The sequence below is a fragment of the Heptranchias perlo genome, chromosome 27, assembly GCF_035084215.1.
Source record: "Heptranchias perlo isolate sHepPer1 chromosome 27, sHepPer1.hap1, whole genome shotgun sequence".
NCBI lineage: Eukaryota > Metazoa > Chordata > Chondrichthyes > Hexanchiformes > Hexanchidae > Heptranchias > Heptranchias perlo.
Genome location: NC_090351.1, coordinates 16,933,137 through 16,955,325, shown reverse-complemented (window position 1 = coordinate 16,955,325; position 22,189 = coordinate 16,933,137). Strand labels below are relative to the sequence as shown.

Here is a 22,189-nt window from a genome sequence, read left to right as displayed (position 1 = left end):
TCAGGTCTTCCTCTTTTCATTCTTCTCCTTCTCCCCCCCGCCCCCCCACCTCTCCCTATTCAGTAACCGAAACAGCTTATGAACTATTTGATAAAAACTTACTGTACAGGTTTTATTCCCAGATTTGCTCCTGTGTCCATGCTCAGAACACCTGCACCTTGGCCAAAACCATAACCTTTGGGTCCATACTTTTTTGCATAGCATGCTTTGCAATAGATTTCATCTACGTGCACAGTAATTGTAGTACTGTCAAGGTTCTTCTTACAGGCCACTGAAAACAAAGCAGATGATTATTAACAGATGGTAGTCTTTCAGCACACAGTAGATGTAATATATCTGGTCATTGACAGGAGGTTTCTATTGTCATAGGTTTCCAGGATCATCAAAAAAAAATTAAATCAGGGCATATTTTGGGCTTTATTTTAATGTTAGGTAACACAGATTTATTTTCCCCAGTGAATACAAGAGTCAAATTTAAGGGTCATCCTTGAGTGCATTTTAATCTTGGTCGCTAGTGTAAAAGTGCAGTTCAAGCTTGAAAGTATATAGGGTACAAGAGTTCCCATATAAAGAGCATCTTTGAAAGCCTACAATATCATAACAGGCACGTAGTCTATAACTTCCAAAATATAGATCTACCAATGATCTGGATTCTGGCAGCAACCATCCCCCACCCGCAATATTGATACAAGCTCCTGCGTTCATGCTAAGTCTATTTTGTCATAGAGTCTGTAATATCTTACGTTTGTTATTTTGAGCGAAAGCTAAAATCTATTTTGGTCATGGGCACCTCCAGATTTATCCGTCTTAGCTGGCAAGCATTAAATGCCATTATCTTGGTAACAGCTTAGGATTTTGTGAATCAACACAATCACACTGCCTCTCACCACCCATGAAGGGGGCCATGTAACTTTAAAAATGATACACTATCAGCAAAAAAAAGACAGGAAGTAGAGATTATTTCACAAGTTTATTCAACCTCCAATGATCTTTATGATTAATAAGGTTACTTTTTTGGATGAACTTCTAAGGTTCAGATCTTGTTGTTCAAATCAGTTTTGGCTATAAACCATGAGTCTCTGCTAGTGTAGAGGAAATTTGGAAAGTTTCATGTTTTATAGGTTTTGTTTTAAAAAGCTTTATTTACACTACAAAAAAAAAAGAACTGCACCATTAAACTGCTACTTTGAGGCACTTTTGGGAGACTCTTCTGAAAACCTTCCTCCTATATTCCAGATGCAAGAGGTTCTAGTGCTTAGACCAAAGTATTAAGGTCCTCAGTGTGGGGAGCTGCCTCTAATGCAGTTACTTTCTCCCCCCCCACCCCACACCCAGATTTAAATTCAGACAACACATTTGCAAACAGTCATGTCATCTATTTCATACAGCTACTATAATCTACCCTACTGTATTCCTCTAAATTTATACTGCCATTAAACAAACTAAACTTTCAGAACTCATAAGCACATTTATAATGGGAACTCTTGTATGCTACTGACTTTCATGTTTAAAGAACTGCACTTTTAAACAAGTTTTTGTTTTGTCAGATAAAATTAATCTTCACACATTCATCAAGGACTGCAGCGAGTCCAGACCATCTTCTCCATGCCAAAGTTGTGTCACAAAAGAAAAATATTTTGAACACGAGAGTTTCAAAAAAAAAAAATTCCAGCTTTCTGAAGTTCCGTTCAATTCATTTTCATTTCCTTCGAAAGGCCGATTTCAATGGAGATAATAAAAAAGGAGCTGACAGCATCAGCTGGAACGTTGTTGTGATCCTTCATGCAAAATTAAATTTGGCAGTGATAGCTCTCAAATACCATGATCCTACTAACATTACTAAATGAAGGAAAACTAATTTGGGGCTATGCTGGTCCTAGATTAGTTTAGCCATAGTGCCTTCCAAAAACCCATGCTTTTTAATGAGCTGCTTATGTGAAAAAGCTAGAATGTTCAACCCAGACCGCCTTTGCTCCCTGAAGCATTCTAATATCTTGGCTTACCTTTCAACCCATACATGGCAGTCAGACAGGCAGGAGTTTTTACCAATTATGGTTAGTCTTGGACATTAAATTGGCAAGTCCTACACAAAGGCTTTAAAACTGAAAGCATCAGTTGGAAGAGTTCCCAGCAGCTGGATATCCAGGAAAGAAAGTACCCTGCATTCAGTGGGAGATGCAATGCCCACCTCAATATTTAATCTACTCTAGGTTTGTTTCAATAATACTTGACTATACAAACCTGGGTCATGGTTTTTAAGATTTCCTACAGTGGCTAAGGGGCCGATTTTTAGACAGCCGAGCGGGTGCGTTGGGGCTCCTAAAATGGCGGAATCCCGAAGCAGGTTCGGAGCCTGGCTCCAATCCACTGACTTCCGGGTTCCCCAATGAAGCGTTCGGGTGCGCGCGCAGCTCCCGCATGCGGGACTCCCACCGGCAATTAAAGCCGGCGGGATGATAATTTACATTGTTATTTAGGTAGTTAAGGTACTCGAGAGGTCTCATTGAGTGGAGATTTTGGCAGGGCTGCGATTTTGAAGGATCCTCAACGTGTTTCCCGTGCTGTGGGAAACACTCCCTGTTGGAGCAGACATGTTTAAGCCAGCAGCCAGTGGGAGATGCAAAGGATTATTTGACAGTTTGGGGGTGGGAGGGGGGGAATACCTCATTTATTGCAGCAGGGCACTCTGTCACTTCAGACAAAGTTTTGGCTGCAAGACCTTTGTCTTTCCACTCAAAATTATTAATTTAGACCCTAAACTCTGCTGTGCAAACACATTTACCTACTTTACGGACCCCCTCAAACTCACACCGTCAGGGTGGGGGGGGGGGGGCCATAGCTGCATTCATCACTTCATCGGAGGACGAGCAACATCACCAGGCACACTGTCCACCTCCGCCCATGGAGCTCCACAACAGAGTGCTGCGCCACAAGCACCTGCACAAAATAGTCGTGCAACTACACTTACACCTACTGTAGGGTGACCCAATGGGTGGCATCAAGTGTGGGTGTTCATGGTGAACCTCATGAAAGGTACTTATTACACAAGCCAGTCAAGAATGGCCAAGACGTGGCAGTAGTGGTGACAATAATATTTAATGTGCCATTAACAAAAATCAAATATAAATAAAAAACATGACAAACACCCTTGTGCATTCCCTTTGTGCTCACAAAACCTTTGCCTTACGCTTCTGACTACTCCTACGTGGTGCTTCCCCTATGGCTGCAGCAGAGGTAGTGGCAGGTTGCTCTTGTTCATGCCTTGACCAATTAGATGCTTTGGGTCTACGCCCTCTGGGTTTCAGTGCCCATGAAGGCCCCTCCAAAGACTGCTCCACCTGCACCTGTGCAGGAGCATCCTCGACCACCCGGATAGGAGGCAGCATTGCTGGTACTGGTTGAGAGGGGGGCAATGGGTGAGACGTGGGAGCGCTTTGAGTGGCGTCCCCACTTCCATGTCCCGTTCCACCATCATCCCTCTCCTGGCCAGGCCCACATCACTACTACCACCCTGCTGGACGACAGTTTGGAGGATGTGTGAAGCCTTGTAAGGCCGGTGCTAGTTTATCTGCCTGCCTGTTTAAGGCGGCAGAAAGTTGCTCACCCTGAATCCAAAGGGCTGTTGTCAGGGCCTTAAATAGACTCATTGTTGAGCAGTGATTGAAGCTCGATGGTCTTTGCCCTCTCCCGTGCATTCTGAGCTCTCTTCTCCTATAAGGGGAGAAAGTAGAGAGGAGTGAGTGAGGGATGGTGATGTGGCCAACTGCTGAATGCATTGGTTTGGGTGCGGCTGACCATGAAAGAGATGGATGAGAGGGTGAGTATAAGACAGAGCCATGACGTTGTCTAAGGATTGGGTTGAGTAGTAGTGGTGGGATGAGTACAGGGGAGGTGAGTAAGTACAGGTAAGTTGAGGATGAGATTTGAGTGGGTGTGAGGAGTGATGAGAGAGTAGTGTTGGCAGTGCAGAATGAGTTGTGGGGTGGGGATGGTGATGTGGAAGAATGAGTAAGTGTACTCACTTTGGCTGACCTAGTTAGGTCACTGAAGCGCTTCCTGCACTGGATCCAGGTGTGGGAGACATTGCTGCTGCTGGTGACCTCCTCTGCCACCTTGAGCGAGGCCCCTTCCTCCTGTCCGCTGGGTAGAAAATCTCCCTCCTCCTCACCCCATCCAGTAGGACCTGGAGTGAGGCATCGTTAAATCTGGAAGCAGCCTTTCCCCTGGTCTACTCCATTGTGTACTTTTGGTTGGTTGCTGCAGGAGCAGCATTGGAGGACTGCCCCTTTAAATAAGGCTCCTCCAGCTGTCAGCCTGTGATGCGGGTGTGCAGTCCGCCCGCTGCACAGGTTGACGACAGGAAACCCGGAAGCCACGGTAAGTGCCTTGCATTTACCCACGATCGTGTGGGGAATGGACCGATTTCACCGGGCGGGTTACCCACGCGTCCTGTCGCCCCCCCCCCCCCCAATCGCCCTGGTAGCATCGGGGCCTAAGTGTCATATGTCATGTGTGCCACATTCCATCCTGACTGAGCAAAGCTGCTACACAGATAATGGGACACGAGGGGTTTGTATCAATACGGATAAATCAGTTCTCACCCAGCAGAGCATTTATGGACAGGAATGTCGAGTTGCCCAACCTGGACAATTTAGGATCTCAAGTAACAATTTGATAGCCACAGAAAAGTTATCAAAGTCTTCAGGTTTGAACAGTACCTACTATTTCAGTCAGATAAAAATATAGTACTGTGGTGCTATGAAGTAACCACACTTGACACGTGAACCAATCCACAGCAGCTGGCAATTGTAGTTCCTTTAATTCAGTAAATATGCTGGAACAGATTTTGCTAAACCGAATCAACTGCAGGAGTTTGTAGCTAGCAACTCTTGCTGTGCTCGTTAAAATGGCAAGTGCTTCATTGTTTTGCCAGGGTCTGTGTCACAGTATCTAAAAAGTGTGTAATCAATAGAAAAGTGAAATTGCACCCAAAGACTTGTATGCATTGTATCCCATTAAAACCTTAGAGACCTGAAAAAATGGTACTGGAAATACATAATTGAGGAAATGACCACATTAGTGGATGGTGACAGTCCAGTAGATGTTATATAGCTTCATTTCCAGAAAGCCTTGGATAATATGCCGCTATCGGAAGAAATGACTTCCCATGGGATTGGTAGCCAGCTTTTATGGCTGATGGGGAACTGCGTGCAATTATGTAGCCAGAGTGCCGTCATCAATGGGAATTGATCTGTATGGATCCCAGGTCACAAATTAGGGTCCTGCAGGGCTCTGTATTGGGAATGTTGTGGTTCATCACCTTCATTAATGATTTGGAGGAGGGCATTCATGGAACCAGTCACAAGGTTGCAGATAACATAAAAATGTGCAAATGGGTTGGGAATTTAGTTAAAAAAAAACCCAATAACTTGCAGTCCAATTTACCCATATTTGGGGATTGGGCTTTGTGTGGCAAATGCTGATAAGTGCAGTGTTATGCTTTTGGCTTTGGGAAACCCCAGGAAAAGAGTGAATCTGGAGGTTCATGAAAAATCATTAAATGTCCACAAGTAATGTGACTAGGCAAATAGAGTTTTCGGTTATATTGCCAGAACAATACAATCTAAAATTAAGAACTAAAAACTAAGAGGATGAATTTCCTTCCTGCTTCCAGGGCTTTGGCTACCTTGGAAGAGCGATGGCAATTTTTCCAGCTGGGAAACTCGTGGGGAAGCTGCTTCCATTGCATGTGCACCTTCAAACGGCTTCCCTCGAGCTGCCTCATGATTCTGGAGCCATTCTGCAATCTGCCAGCTAGTCGCCACTGACTTCATTTACATGTGGCCGTCTGTCAGCCACTGGCTCTATGAACTGGAATTTCCTCGACTTAACCTGCTAATGCGCACAGATTAGGTTACACCCATTTTCGTTTGGTGCAGCAGCCGTCAGGATTGTTTGTTAAGGGTAGAAGTGCAGAAATACTGAAAATAAGGCCACTTGAGAGCCAGGACTCTGGTGAGTGGTCGGCTCACGCTGCACAAAAAAGGTAGCCCTCATCCGATGGCAGCTGGCATGGATGCACTGCCGATTGCCTCACTGAAGGGCTCTCCTGGGAAGCCTGGTCTATCCATGTTGGTTGAGGGATAACTGATGGCCAGGACATTGGGGGAACTCATTCTTTGAATGGTATAATGGGATCTTTTACATCCACCTGCAAAGGCAGACAAGACCTTGGCTTAACCTCTCATCCGAAGATGGCACCTTCGACACTGCAGCGCTCCCTCAGTTAAATTCAACCCCAAAACACATTAAAAATTGCATATAAAATCTAGACACTAAAAAGAGTGTAGATGGTGCTAGATCACAAAGCAAGAAATTAAACATTTTATACTTAGGACGGATTCAAATAAATAAATAGGATTATACATACAGCACACTGAAACCCTCAAGTCAGTATTTGCAACAGAGTAAAAGGGAAAAAATACAAACATTTAAATTTCCATTCACCACTTAATGTAACAGATAAGTGTTGATGAATGGAAAGTGACGTGGCTTAAAAAGGTTAAAGGCGAGTCATTATCTTCAAATTGAGAATTTCATATCTGCATATAAAAGTGTAGGTCTACTATGTTGCATGTCAGCAGTGCAGTTACACTTGGAAATTTCCTTTATTGCCCTCTCCCTCTATTATTTTAAGTCTAAAAATGTTATACCTCAAATCCGCATTTTTTTTCCCTCCTCCCTGTAAATTAACCATTTCAAATCTCCCCCCTACACAAAAGGCTATTTGGCTGATGAGTTACAGCATCAGACACGAGCGGTCACAAGAAATGCTGTAGATTACCATAGTCAGTTAAGCCAATCAAATGGTAGCTTAGGTGGTAGGGGGGGCGCAGAAACAGTAATTACTTTTTCCTCTCTCCTCCCCCCAACTTTTCTTATCCTTTGTCTAGATAGTTAAGATATTGTGTATATACTAACTGAACATTTTCCAGCTGGATTTCTAAATTTAACTAATTAAAGCTTGTCCTTAGTTTAACATTCCAGTTACAGGCATTGCCCAATAGATTTCTAATGAGTGGAGGCAGTAAAGAAGTATTTGGAGATCTGTGGTTGCATTCCACAAGTGGACGGAGCATGGTGACCCCCAACTGCAGATAGGAAACTTGCAAGAGGTTCATCAGGACTTATTTTTTGCTACTGACATAAGTTATAGAGAGCCAATTCCTTCTACGCACTAAGATGTGTACAGGAAATGAACACTCACTGTTCAGCCAGTTACTTGCAATGCGGTAATGTAAATAACAGCTCACCATAATATCAGTAGACGAGAATGCTTTGGTGAGCAATATTTCAGTTTATTCAACAATTCCTATTAAGCAAACAAGACACTGCCAAATATGGGGAAAAAAATGGTGCTGGGGTAGATGTTTCTTCAAAAAAGATAAATGAATTGGGGATGTACTTTGTTCATCAAGCCAAAAGATGCCAACGATGAGTAATGGCACGTTTTCCCCGCTGCTCTGAATGTTAGTATTAAACACCCATAGGACAAAAACAGCGGTTTCCTTTCCTAACAGTGTGGGTTAACCAAAAAAAAAAAAACAGGAGTACACCCTACTCTGCCATTTCTACAAGAGTGACTGAGTTGATATAACAGGGTCGATTTTAACAGAGTACATACAGGGCAGGAGGAAAACCCCCCAGAGAGCTCAGCATGGGGCCATTTTAACTCCTGGGCTCATTTCAATAATCCATTAATGTCTCACTTGAAACCAGCAGGACTAGCAGGCGGGAGTAGAAATTGTGTCAGGAGCCAGAGGGCCAAAAGTAATGGTCCCAGCATGAAATTAGTGCTGGGAATGGGGCTCCCAAGGAGTGCCAGCTCTGGGAGGGAGTGGCAAGGCTGGGTCTGGGAGGCTCAAGGACTCCATGCGAGGCCTGGTGGAAGCACTCCTGTTCCTTCTGACCCACAATAAATCCTTAGAGAAAGGTTATTTGAGTACTTACCTTGGCCTAGTCAATGGTTCCTGCATGGTATAGCTGTCGGGGTCGACCCTGTGCAGGCCTCCCGATTTCGGCAGTTAAAAAATTGTGCTGTGGCACTGCTGACTCATGGGGGGTGGGGGCGGGGGTCAGCAGTAATAGGTCGGCTAGATTAAGTATGGAATAGGACACCAGGTAGTGGAGATAACATTACCCACCACTGATCTATATGTTATGGAGGTGGAAATAGGGAGGTTTTTCTTAAAAGCAAAAAGGGTTGAGAACAATGGCGCCATTTACAATGTCAGTTAGCATTAGGCTGAGGAAAGGTAGTTGAGCAGCTGAGGAAGAAAAGGAGAACAAGGAAAAAGAATCAGTTTAGGAATTAAGAAATCTATGAGATACTCAAACATCACGTTAAAAGCAAGGATAGAGTGTAGCAGAAAGGGATGATTTATGGTGAAGAGTTTGTGGCTGTACATATAGTTCAAGATGACCCTGGATACAGCAAAATTTGCCTGCAGACAGGGAAAGATTATATTGCTTGTGATCTTCTGGCAGTGACCAACCAGGGTACAGGGCAAGATGGCAAGAGGGATTGTGAGTGTAGGAGGGTAATCAAAAATGGAAATAAGGGAGATGTTCAGCAGATCAAGTGGTAGCGATGTTGTGGCAGGTGAAGGGCCAGAGGAGAGAAGTGTTGAGAGAGTGCTGGTGGGGGAACTTGGAGTAGACAACTCAAGAATAGAAAAACAGTTCAATTCTTACTATCAGTTTGAAGAATTGGAGAGGTGCAGATATGTTAAGATACCAACTGGTCATCAACTGGAGTGTTGATGAGGCCGGGTTGGGGGGTGGCAGGCGGAGGAGAGCCAGAAAGGGTGGAAAGAGAAATGAGAATAATTTAGGCATGCCAGAGCTGCTAATGGTTGAGTAGCATCAATCTACAAATATGGTTATAAAATTCACTAGTTAAATGTACAGGGGACATTGCAGACTAGTCTACAGTACCATTATGTCCTGTCTACCTATTGACATTTGACATGCAAAATACTAGAATCCTTTGAAGTATCACAGAACAGGATTTCCAAAATTAAGTCCAGCATTTTTTTTTGAAAAGTCTCTGGGCTCCAAAAGAAAGAGTAAAATGTCAACATTATGAGTTTGATTATTGCCCCTCAAATCTTAATTCTGTAACAAAATGGAAACACTTCCAATAATCAACCTTTCACTAGTAATTGGCAAGAACCTAGCATTTAACAATTGGACATCAGAAATAGTTCAAATTCCGTAAAATACTCACTGCACCGGAAACAGGACTTGTGAAAGTATTTCCCATCACACTGCACCTCCTCAGCAAAGTATACAGTCTTCTGGCAGACGCCACATTTATTTCCACCACCAAAGTTTGGCATTCTACAACAAAGAACACACACATTTCTTCCTGAACATCTTAATAGCACATAGTCATTGTTCATATGCAATGTTTGAAGCACAGCAAGCGGCAGTTAAAAACAAATACATTTATTGGCTATTGCTCTATTAGTTTTTTTTAAATAAAAGGATTGATTCATTGCCTCAATAGTTCAGTGAGTAAAATGCACCTCATGATATAGTATTGCATTATACAGGCCAGAAAGGTCCTAGGCAACTCTGGTTGGAATGAAGTTAGCAGATCTAGGCCAAAGCTGTGATGGGGGTGGGGAAAAAAGAAACTGATGGTAATCCCATGACTCCTTGCTGTAAAGTGCAAGCGTGTTAATCTTGGGTCTGGACGAGATCAGACTTGGCACGATACCTCCATCACAGTGAAAAGAGCTTGACAACACATTAGCCAAGAGTTTGCTGGAACAGGGCATCTTGCGGCGTCGCCAGTTAGTTAGACTTTTTCCCCTCGTCCTTCGGCTTGAAAAACTTTTGCACCGCAAATTACTGAAAGTGCAAACTGATAACAGCGCAGCGAGGACACCTTGCAAGGGCATCTGGGGCCTTGGTGAATGATAGACTGTTGGTTCCATCTCCTTAACCAATGAGATTGAAGGATCGAGAAAGACAACAGAGAACGATAGTGAAGGAAATGTCAAATCAGGTAGAGGAGAGAAATAAAGAAAGAGGGAAAGAACGATTGGATCAAGAGGCAGAAAAGTTTAAAAAATTAAAAATGTAATTTTTAAAAAAAATGTCCAAGAACAATTTATTACCTGCAGGAATGAGACTCCAGTTTTAAGTTCCCTTTTTGGGTTTTGGGCTGGAGAGATAGAGTGGCATTGCAGGAACATAAATCTGGTCATTAAAGGGTCCTTACACTGTTAAGTACCAGCCCTAACTTTGTGGCAAGGTTTTAGTTTGTATTTACAATGAAAATGCAGCAATTTCTTGAAATTCACGGGGAAGTTGACGGCGAGATCCCATTTTCTGTGACGCCAATGACGGAGCAGCGCAAATCATCCAGCAATTTGTGGTGATTCAGAACTCACGGGCTCTCTCTTCCTCGCCGCAAATTGCTGGAAGAATTACACACTAATAACGGCGTGTGCATTAAACTTGCCGTTATTTTGTCAGCAAATTCTGGCTGTTGTCCAAGCTCAGATGTGTGAGGTACTAGAGAAATGCCAGCACTTCTCGCACCATACCCTCGTAATATATATATTTTTATATATAAAAGTATACAGAAGAGACTCTTAAATTATCCATGCTAATACCAAAATGAAGTCTTCCGGGGTGGTTGCTTTCTCCTGTGAATAACTAGTCTTTACATATTGCACAATGAAAGCAGCACAGATGGAGTCACGATGTAAAGTGTGAAATAAGATCACTTCATAAGTTAATGAACCATGTCATCCAGAGACCTCAGGTTCTGGGGCCAGTTTGAGAAAGCAGTTATGCAATTTCACTTTATTGCTGTCAGGCTTGTACATTTTTCAAATAGCTTTATTATTTTTAGGGATTTTAGTATTGCCAAATAAGGATGAAAAAAATTGTTCATGTTTGCACAACTGGGAACATTTTTCTTCTAATGTTTGCAAAGTTGAGAAGCAACTCAATTTTGTTTTCAAAAGCAAAATACTGTAGACACTGGAAATCAAATAAAAACAGAAAATGTTGAAAATACTCAGCAAGACAGGCAGCATCTGTAAAGAAAGAAACAATGAGTTAAAGTTTCAGGTCGATGACCTTCCACCACAATTTTGTTTTGTTTGGAGTGGAGGGCCGGGCTCAAGCTGTTATCCACAGGACCCTAATTATCTTACTTTGAAATAAAGCCTCAAATATAATGAGTGTTATTTTACAACAGGTCAATAAATGTAAAAAAGTCAAAAAAAGATAAAACCACATTAAATAAATAAAAACAGTTCTGTTTACAGGCAAGAGTCAGTTCATTCAGCTGTAGGTAACCTGGAAGTTGTTGATGTGGGGGAGGGGTTGATCAATTTAATATTTTTTTTAAAAAATCGATTTTGCAGTAACAACCCAAACTGCAACAAAATACAGATTTTATCTCCAGATGTTGGAAAAAAATAACCTGCACTATTCCAAAATTGTTGAAAGGTTCTACAAAACAGACTGGACAGCAACTAGTTGACGTGATGCAAGGAAAGACCGACACAATCAAGTTTAAACAGAATTTGCCTCAGGCAAGCATTTTTATGCTATTACCACACACATTTTGAACTGACTCTTTAAGAGAAAGAAGTCAACTCCATATAAAACAGGTATGAGATTCAGAGCCTTTGATGCAATTTTTTAAGGCAAGACAGTGCAAATAGCCTGGAACAACTGCACCCATTACATATGAATGTTTTGAAAGTGCTTAAAGCCCAAATGACTTAATTGCAGCTCCAAACCTTGTTAAAAAGAAGAATGTGAGCTGAAGGTTTTGCTTGTATTCTCATTTCATCTTCTATGATTTGTAACTTTGAATAGAAATGGAAACAGAACAAATAAAACCTGATAAACCATTTCCAACTGAACCTAATTTTCTAATCAAGACAACAACCATAGGAGACAGAAACAATAGCCATGTTATTTAGCATTTTCAGAATAGGGCTCCAATATAATGAAAATTAGAACATATTGTCATAATTAAAACAGATGACATGAAGATGCAATGAGACCAGGCTTTCATTTGTAAAGAAAAAGCATACAAGACTTTGGATTTCAAAGCCCCAATTTTAACCTAAACATTGACTTCAATGGAGCGCAAAAAAGTCAGATGGGTTGTGAAATGGACGTTCAATCCGAACCTGCCCTGTTCCTGCCAGGCAGGTTAGGTTAAAATTGGGGCTTCGATGTTATGCAAGAGAGTGTGGCTTGGGACACCTTTCATTCCCTTCCTTTTGGTCAATTACTTGAGCTCTGTATGACTGAGATCATTAACATACCATGTCAAGTGTAGGGGGCACAATGTCAATATCCTGCAATTGTGCGTTGGTCTTTCAAAACTGAGGCGTTCCCCTTATTGAAGGAGAGTTCAACTTCAACATTACACAGTTATTCATGCATGACGTGCACTTATCTTTATGTGCAGCCCAAAGCTAAAAATATACTGGGTTTTCTTAATAAAAAAATGCATCTCAATGATTAAATTCGTTACAAAACAATTACAGCTGTTGTAGTCACACAGCTTCTGTATCAGTGACAAGTCCCTTTAATGGTACAGAGGTCCTATAGGTCAACTGAATTAATATTAAGCACACAAGAACATGGACAAGTGTATTCTTATTACCTCTCTGAAAGTTACTTTTAATAAGTGTGCCTAACAAACAAAAAAAGTTAATTTTTTTTGGCCCAACAAACCTGCTTCTTCCATAGACCTTATATAATTTACCATTTGTCTGGATGAAAAGTACCTATTGCATAACAAACAAAAAAAGTCCCGAGGCTCCCTATCCAGAAAGGTCTTACCTGGAAGGGAAAAAAAGACAATCTTAAAAAAAGACACAGTAGCCCTTAACACAACATGAATCCAAAACCCAGCTGTCACTATTACCTACCCATTAGGAACTGCATCCATGAAGTATTTAAAAAAGCAGAAACTGATGATTTGGAAGCATAAGATGTATAGCAATTTCTCACATTCATCTACCCACTATTGGCACATTTTGATCCACTTGTTTAATATACAGCAGATATACTGCACATTGCATTACTGCAAAACTGAAACTGTTTTACGATGATGTGCAAATTGAACAGGAGGTCTCACACTGCTTTGGCTCCAGTACAATGAATGCAGTATCATCTTTATAAAAAAGTTAAAAATTAAATTTTAAACATTACCCAGGAATCTGTTGACGCCTTTAAAAGTGTTTTTAATGCCCATTCCCCTCCAAAAAAAAGGTTTTCTTAATGGAGTGCAGTTCCATGGATGCCAGCAGTCCTTTGGATATGCATGAATCAGCAAGCTTCTAGATCTTTGAAGCCAATGTGCCCTTGCCTGATGTGCCCACACATCCACATTTTTACCATGAGTCACAGGACAGAAATCAGGATTGGGAGCCCTAGCTGATTCCCTGCCCTAGTCCAGGGCATTGAAACCAAAATGTAGTCCCAGTTAAGCTCCTTAACCTTGCATTAACTAGGAATCAAATCTGAGACCTTCAGGATAACACGGGTGCTCCTTTACATACTAGGCCAACAGGGCAGTTACCTTTGAAGTTTAACATCTAGTAAAGGTCAACAGGTCAGTCAATCTTTACTAGAAAATTTCACTAACATCTTGGTGGTGGCAGCAAGGCTCAGTTTTCTCCAAATTGGAGTGTGCTACAGGCAGGCGATAAATGTTTTCCTACTTGCAACACTGTCAAAATGGTGTCAATGTAAAACCAGTAGGTGCAGTGTAACTGCAATAAAACAAAAATACAACAGCATATTATGTCTTGAACCTGCTTTTGAATCATACCAGTAAAATATCAAATTTCTCAATTTAAAAAAAAGTAAAGACACACAGCGGTTTAAGTTATGACTCCACAATTCCAAAAATTTTTTTTTTTAAAAAGCAATCTCTGAACAATCAAAACAAGCAGCTTCAATTATTGGTATTTAAAACTACTTTGTACATTGTTACCCCAAACAAAATACCCAGATATTCCTTGGGTAGGTCCAAATCAGACAGTTGCATCAAGCTGTTGATATTGTCTAAGAGGGCAGCATTTTTTCCCTTAAACTACACAATGACTGGAAAAAATAACTTACTATTTGCTACGATTCAGCTACAAATTAACTATAGTGTAGAGTTATTCAGGCAAGACAGTCAGATTGGCACGGATTGTTGCCTCTTAATACAAGACATTGCAGCGATTTTCAGCCGCCCACCTATATTCAATCTGCTTTGTGTGAAGTGAGAACATGAATTGGAATGTTTCAGTGTAGGAGGCACAACTTTAAAGAAAAAGCAAGAAGAGGTCTTCACTCGAAATGAGATTTGTACAAAAAAGCTTTTGCCCCCCCTCTTCATTTGAAACAAAAAAGTTAACAATTTCATGAAGACAATACTCCTTCAATAGTTGACTTGTGCATTTAGGACGGTCCTAGTATTCATGGCGAGTGAACTCTTATTTCAGGAGACAGAGTGATACAGTTTGAAGGTAGCGCTGAAAATTCAAGGCAAATTACAGCTCTGTTGTGTTTACAGTTTTGCAGACTGACAAGGGTTAAACTGTGATACTTTCTCTTCATTCCTTCCCACCCCCACTTCATCTTCTCCATACACCATTCCTTAGTTAACAAAGTGGACAGATGACCTCTGACCTGCTCTCAGAATTCTGACTGGTGAATCTTCCCTATTCAGTCAAAATGTTTCCTTTGTTCCATCTGGCAGTGGTCTGGGGGAGGATAGGTGTGGCCAGGAAGAAGTGGCATAAAGTTAAACTGCATAAAGATGAAAGTTACTGGGTTCACAAACCATATTATAACTGGGACGCTAACATTAAAAAAGTCATTTGGCTGTTGGGCAAGATTTTCAATTTGGAGGACTGAAGCACAGACTTAGATAAAAATCTTTGTAATCACCATTGGTTTGACTCCCTAATGGGCAAATGCTCTACATGGTGCATTATTGAGTTATATAGACCTGGAAGATTTAATTCCTGCACTGTGCTAAGTTAACCAATCTTCACCAGCACAGCAGTGGGCAATACACTGTCCTGGATTAGGAAATTGAGAGGGGGGGTGTGGAGAAGCCCAAGTCCCCAATCCCGCTCACTATACAATGACCCCTGTTGTGCACATACATGGATGCAAGGTGAGGACAGGGTCAAGTTTAACACTAATGTCTCCCAAAGACATATAGCTTGCTAACATACCATGTAGGTTCATGGATAAAGAATGATCAGTTGGTTTATATCTCATATCTAAGTTTGCCGATGACAAAGATTGGTGGCATTGTAAGCAGTATAGATGAAAACATAAAATTACAAAGGGATATTGATAGATTAGGTGAATGGGCAAAACTGTGGCAGATGGAATTCAATGTAGACAAATGTGAGGTCATCCACTTTAGATCAAAAAAGGATAGAACAGAGTACTTTCTAAATGATAAAAAGTTAAAAACAGTGGATATCCAAAGGGACTTAGGGGTTCAGGTACATCGATCATTGAAGTGTCATGAACAGGTGCAGAAAATAATCAATAAGGCTAATGGAATGCTGGCCTTTATATCTAGAGGACTACAGTACAAGGGGGTAGAGGTTATGCTGCAGCTATACTAAACCCTGGTTAGACCGCACCTGGAGTACTGTGAGCAGTTCTAGGCACCGCACCTTCGGAAGGACATATTGGCCTTGGAGGGAGTGCAGCGTAGGTTTACTAGAATGATACCCCGACTTCAAGGGTTAAGTTACGAGGAGAGATTACACAAATTGGGGTTGTATTCTCTAGAGTTTAGAAGGTTAAGGGGTGATCTGATCGAAGATTAAGATATTAAGGGGAACGGATAGGGTGGAGAGAGAGAGAAACTATTTCCACTGGTTGGGGATTCTAGGAGGAGGGGGCACAGTCTAAAAATTAGAGCCAGACCTTTCAGGAGCGAGATTAGAAAACATTTCTACACACAAAGGGTGGTAGAAGTTTGGAACTCTCTTCCGCAAACAGCAATCGATACTAGCTCAATTGCTAAATTTAAATGCGAGATGGATAGGTTTTTGCCAACCAAAGGTATTAAGGGATATGGGCCAAAGGCAGGTATATGGAGCTAGATCACAGATCAGCCATGATCTTATCAAATGGCAGAGCAGGCATGAAGGGCTGAATGGCCTACTCCTGTTCCTATGTTCCTAGCGGTCAGAGGACTAATGGCAACAAGGAAATGAATCAATGCCTTCAGATTAAAGAGAAAAAAAGATAAAGAAACAAACAAACACTTTACTCCTTGTAGGAATATCTGTAGTGCTAAATATATACTTTTGTTACAAAAATATTTCACAAAAAAAAAATACAGCTCTAATCAAAAGGCTTATAAAGCAGCCCCCTTCATTCTCATCTATTTCTAAAACACCAACCAAGTGCTGTTGGGTAGCTACTTTGAAATTCAAACCCCAACATCAAAACAGCAGGTCAGCCTGAAAAAAATGGCCACTCTGGACCTGTATTGCTAGTGCATCATTGACAGTATATATAAAAAAGGTGGAAAAAGCACAGATAATGTATAACAGTCAATATATAGGATCTGTTCACCCATTGTCATCTGTTTAAAGTAACATCAAACCCAGGTCATTTCCCTACAGTTAGGAATCTAGCCATTACACTGGAATTCAACTAATTATACGTTCACTTGGGCTATGTGGCAGTCAGATAAAAGATGTTTGACTTCTTCAAATTTGTTATTGCAAAGTTGTGTGCCTTCATACTAATCAAAAAACCTCTCAAACATACACAAGACATACCTCAAGTAGGTTCTCCTCCCACCCCCAAGATTTACTTAATTATCTGAAACTGGGCATCATACTTTTGATCTTCTATAAAGCCTTTTGAATCCAAGTGACCAAACCCAGACAGTGTCAGCATTGCATCCTTGATCAAATACACGAATCTAGGCATACATCAATATTCAAATGGCCTTGGTGAACAAGGCCAAGTGTAAGGAGGCACTGTCAACTCTGAAGTATTGGTGATACAAAGATCCCTAACAAAAATAAACAGAAAATAATATTAACTACACACACACAAATCATGAATTCAGTCACTGCACACTCCTCTGCATAAAAGGACATGCTGATGCCCCTTTAAAAGGTTAACATAAAATGAAACCATTGTAGGCATTCTGTTTAAACATGCTCCATAAACTTAGTATATATGAACATTCTTCTTGCAGGATTTTTAAAAATTTACAACCAATATCATGCACACTAAAACAAATAGTGGAAGTAACAGGACGCACTTCTATTTGCTATCCGGTTCACTTCCTAAACATGCTGGCCGGGATTTTCCACTTCTGTGCTCACCAGCCCAAAGTTTTCTGCCTATTCATTCTAATTGGGAGGGGGTGGAGAATGGCAACCGCAGAGTAGAAAATCCCAGCATTTCCTCCTTCACATTTCAGACCAAGGGCAGAAGGGTAACCCTTTTCCAGGCCTCCACCGTTATTGTTGTCAATCCAATAAATAAAACACGATGCGCGTAAAATCAATCCATCAGACATCATCCTACAATTTTCCTCTATACTCTTATGAAAGCACTTGCTTCCCTTTCCTCTCCAAGATACAGCAGAGATCTGGAACTCCATAGATATTGGAGGGAGGGGGTGGAATCTGTAAATCTTGCTTGTAACAAACAGAAAATGCATAACAAGTCAAATCAGAATCATCAATATAAAAACATACGGTGACATTTCCGGTATGCAACCTGTTCTGAACCAACAGTGGAGCAGAGGGAGTCAGAACGGAGTGAGAGCACTGGACATAGAGCTGATGGAGATTGCAGAGATAGGTTAGAGAAAGGCCAGAGTCCCATGCAGGGTCTGTACTGTAACCAACCAGGATTTTTTTTTTAAAAAGTCACATTTGAAAGGTGTTTTCACTAACAGAAACATTACGTGGTAGACTTTAACTTTTGGGCGGCCGACGGAGCTCGCTGGTTGGTCGTCCATTCCAGAGGCGAAGTGACTCCTGTGATTTTGAGGTTCCGGCCTGGTTTAAATTCACCAGGCGAGCTGCTGGGCGTCAAACGGGCATCCTGACGCAACTCGCCAGATTTAACACTGGAAATCGGTCTGGAACTGCCGCCAGGGTGGGGGGTCCATGTGCGGCAGCGGCCCATATTATTTTTCAACGCTTACCTTTAGAGGGCATCTTCTTTCTCCATCGGCCTGCACTGCACAGGTTCCGACCAGTCCCCACCTTAAATGGCAATCAGGGTCCTATTTATGTTATAGGACCCCAATTTCCATATTAAAAAAAAAGGCCTATCACTTGAATCAGCTGGGCACTTTGGACACTCGGCAGTCGGCCTCTTTTAAAATGGAACCAGCTGCATTGCTGGTGTTGACGGAGCGATAATGCTTCAGAGGCAGACGAGGGCACTCAAAAAACAACCCCCATCACTTTTCAGCCATTTCATTCTGAATGCAGTGCCTGAAAAATTCTGAATTAGCTGCTGTCAACTTTTACCAGATCAGCCTTAGATGCACTGCAGTAAATGTTTAACAGTGGAAAAACAAGTGTCCCAGCACCATTTTCCACATGACTAAGAATCCACTGTATTATGCTGAAGTTTTGACATCACTGCAGTATGCAGGACAGCACCAATACCAAACATGCAGTAAGATTCACAGAATCATATAGCATAGAAGGAGGCCTGTGGCCAGATCTTTGAAAGAACTATCCAATCAGTCCCACTCCCCTCCTCTTTCTCCATAGCCCTGCAATTGTCTCCCCTCTCCTTCAATTATTTATCCAGTTCCCTTTTGAAAGTTACTATTCAATCTGCTTCCACTACCCTTTCAGGCAGTGCATTCCAGATCATAAACAACTCGCTGCTTAAGAAAATTTCTCCTTAATTCCCACCCTGGATTTTTTGCAAATTATCTTAAATCTGTGTCCTTTAGTTACCGATCCTCCTGCCAACAGAAACAGCTTCTCCCTAATTACTCTATCAAAAGCCCCCATAATTTTAAAGACCTCTATTAAACCTCCCCTTAATCTTCTCCGCTCTAAAAGGAGAACAATTCCAGCTTCTCTAGTCTCTCCACATAACTGAAGTCCCACATCCCTGGTACCATTCTAGTAAATCTCTGCACCCTCTCTAAAGCCTTGACAGCCTTCCTAAAGTGTGGTGCCCAGAATTGGACACAATACTCTAGCTGAGGACTCACCAGTGATTTATAAAAGTTTACCAGAACTGCCTTGCTTTTGTACTCCATTTATAAAGCTAAGGATCCCTTATGCTTTTTAACAGCCTTAGCAACTTGTCCTGCCACCTTCAAAGATTGGTGTATGTGATCCCCAGGTCTCTCTGTTCCTGCACCCTTTTTAAAATTATACCATTTAGTTTTTATTGCCTGTCCTCATTTTTCCTTCCAAAATGCATCACTTCACACTTCTCTGCATTAAATTTCATCTGCCATGTGTCTGCTCATTTCATCAGTCTATGTCCTCCTGATGTCTGCTACTATCCTCCTCACTTTCCTACATTTCCAAGCTTTGTGTCATCTGCAAACTTTGAAAATAAGCCCCCTTTACCCAGGTCATTAATATGTATCAAAAAGAGCAGTGGTCCAAATACTAACTCCTGGGGGGACACCAACATATACTTCCCTCCAATCTGATAAACAACCATTCATCACTAGTCTCTGCTTTCTGACTCTTAGCCAATTTCATAGCCATACTGCCGCTGCCCCATTAATCGCAAGGGCTACAATTTTGCTAACAAGTCTATAATGTGGCACATGAAGATTCACCAGCTTAATCAACCCTCTTTCATTGACACAATTTGCCTTTAACAAATCCATGTTGGCAGTCTTTTATTAACCCTTGTTCTTCCGAGTGACAAATTTTGTCTCAGTTCACGATCTCTAGAAGTTTCCCCACCACCGACATTAGGCTGACTGGCCTGTAGTTACCTGGATTATCTCTCTCTCCTTTTTGGAACAGAGATATACCATTTGCAACCCTCCAATCCTCTGGCACCACTCCCAAATCTAAAAAAGGATTGAAAGATTGTGGCCAAAGCTTCTGCTATTTCCACCCTTACTTCCCTCAGCAACCTAGGATGCATCCCATCTGGACTGGGTGACTTTTCTACTTTTACCACTGCCAGCTGTTTAAGTACCTCCTCTATCCTATCAAATTTCTAAACCCCCTGCTCCTTTACTGCAACATTGGCAGAATCCTCTTCAAAATATTCATTTAGTACCTCTGCCTCCACAAGATGATTTTCCTTTTAGTCCCCAATCAGCCCCACCCTTCCTTTGACTGTGTTTAAAAAAAATACAGTAGTGTTCCTTTTTACATTACCTGCTAATCTCCTCATACATTCTCCTTGTCCCACTTAATTCCCTTTTCAGTGCTCCTCTGCACTTTCTGTATTCTGCTTGATTCTCTACCGTATTACGAACCTAACATTTGTGATAAGCCTCCTTTTTCTTTTTAATCCCAATTTCTTTTATCATCCAGGCAGTTCTAGCTTGGGATGCCCTTCCACCCCCCACTTCCCATCATTGGAATCTGCCTTGTCTGTATCCAAACTATCTCCTCCTTGATCATTTACTGTTTTATCTGATAATCTTTGTGTCCATTCCACCTGGCCCTTTTCAACTCACTGAAATTAGCCCTCTTCCAGTTGAGTATCTTCACCTTTGATTTTTTAAGAGTATAGATCAGGAACACTTAAATGACATTGTGATCACCATTTTCCAAATGTTCTCCACTGAAATATGATCCACTTGCCATATTTCACTCCCCAGAACTAGATCCAGCACTACTTCCCTCCTCATTGGGCTGGAAACATACTGATCAAGAAAGTTCTCCTGTACATATTTCAGAAATTCCTCCACCTCCTTGCCCTTTACATTGTTTTCCTCCCCAGTCTATATTAGGAAAATTGAAGTCCCCCATCATTACTACTCTATAGTTTTTACATTTTTCTGAAATTTGCTTGCAGATTTCCTCCTCCATCTCCTTCCCACTATTTGTTGCTCTGTAGTATACAGCCAGCAGCACAACAACTCATTTTCAGCTCCTGAGCTCTAACCAAACAGATTGTGTCTTTGAACCCTCGAGATTATGTAACTTTCTGTGGGGTATGATTTCATAATGGCTTCACTGGTAAGTTAGAAAAATACCACTGCTTTACAAAAGCAGGGGTGCTTTTAAATCCAGTATGGGTGGTCTAATTAAGGGATACGTCACAAAAAGGGGCATACCATTTATCATTTTCAACAAAAAAAAATACAACTGTAACCACAGAAACATATACCAAATACATTTCAACTTTAGTTCGCTATTCTAATACAGCCGTTTCTTTACCGTAGTTACTAACATCTCATGGTTTGGGGCTGCTAATCCCAATCATACTGTTAAATTTCCTGTTACGTCTTATCATAAGCTGGTTTGCTCCCCTCCAGGAGAAAAAAAAGTTTGCACAAAGTCATCTCGATCTTTGCATTTTGAGTTTTACCTTATATGGAAACTCAAATAAAACTCCTGCGTGCAGCAGCTCGACTGCCCATCACTTTGAACGTAATTCGAGCAAACGGCGCTCCAGTTACTTTAATTCCAATGAGAACACGCCCAAAAAAAAGTCATTAGCAACTTTTGCTTGTAGCTTTGAGAAAGAAAGTAAATTGCAACCCATTCTCCAGACACCTGCTGTTTGCACCTGAAATTGACATGATCGTACCAATACATTTGCAATAAACAACTCTTGTATATCACTTTCGAAGTTTACCTGCTGTTATAACCGGAACTGCTCCCTGCGCCTTGGGTCTCACTCGCTCCGCGATAATGCTGTAGTGCTTTTCGCACTGAATTTAAGGCGGAACTGTGGCCAAAGACAACGCCTCGTCTCTTTGCACACAGCACGAAGGATGACGTTATTGGTATCTAAAGTTTTCATGCCAGAATATTTTTTTCTCCGTTTTAAACGTTTAATTTAAACATTTACAAGTAAGATTGTTTATTTTTATTTATAATTTGGCCCAGGAACTGTTAATTAAAAGGGTGCAGTCTCTACGAGGTTTGCCAACTCTTTTATTTGACGAAGAAGCATAAAG

The 22,189-nt window shown here is 41.4% G+C and overlaps 1 protein-coding gene and 1 long non-coding RNA gene across 2 annotated transcripts in view; one reads left to right on the top strand and one right to left on the bottom strand.

Moving 5' to 3' along the window:
- LOC137344434 (uncharacterized) overlaps positions 1-11,513 on the top strand; it is an 83,929-nt gene extending 72,416 nt beyond the window's left edge. The window contains exon 4 of the long non-coding RNA XR_010968356.1: positions 11,479-11,513. This is a non-coding gene — a long non-coding RNA (uncharacterized lncRNA). The remainder of the gene's footprint in view (positions 1-11,478) is intronic.
- Positions 1-21,972, bottom strand: part of LOC137344432 (cysteine and glycine-rich protein 1-like) — a 33,677-nt gene extending 11,705 nt beyond the window's left edge. Inside the window, exons 1-3 of the mRNA XM_068007399.1 lie at positions 21,865-21,972; positions 9,290-9,402; positions 103-271 (exon numbers count right to left, since the gene is read on the bottom strand). Of these exons, the coding sequence (XP_067863500.1) occupies positions 103-271; positions 9,290-9,401 (281 nt within the window). The 5' untranslated portion in view covers position 9,402; positions 21,865-21,972. The remainder of the gene's footprint in view (positions 1-102; positions 272-9,289; positions 9,403-21,864) is intronic.
- Positions 21,973-22,189: the final 217 nt, after the last annotated feature.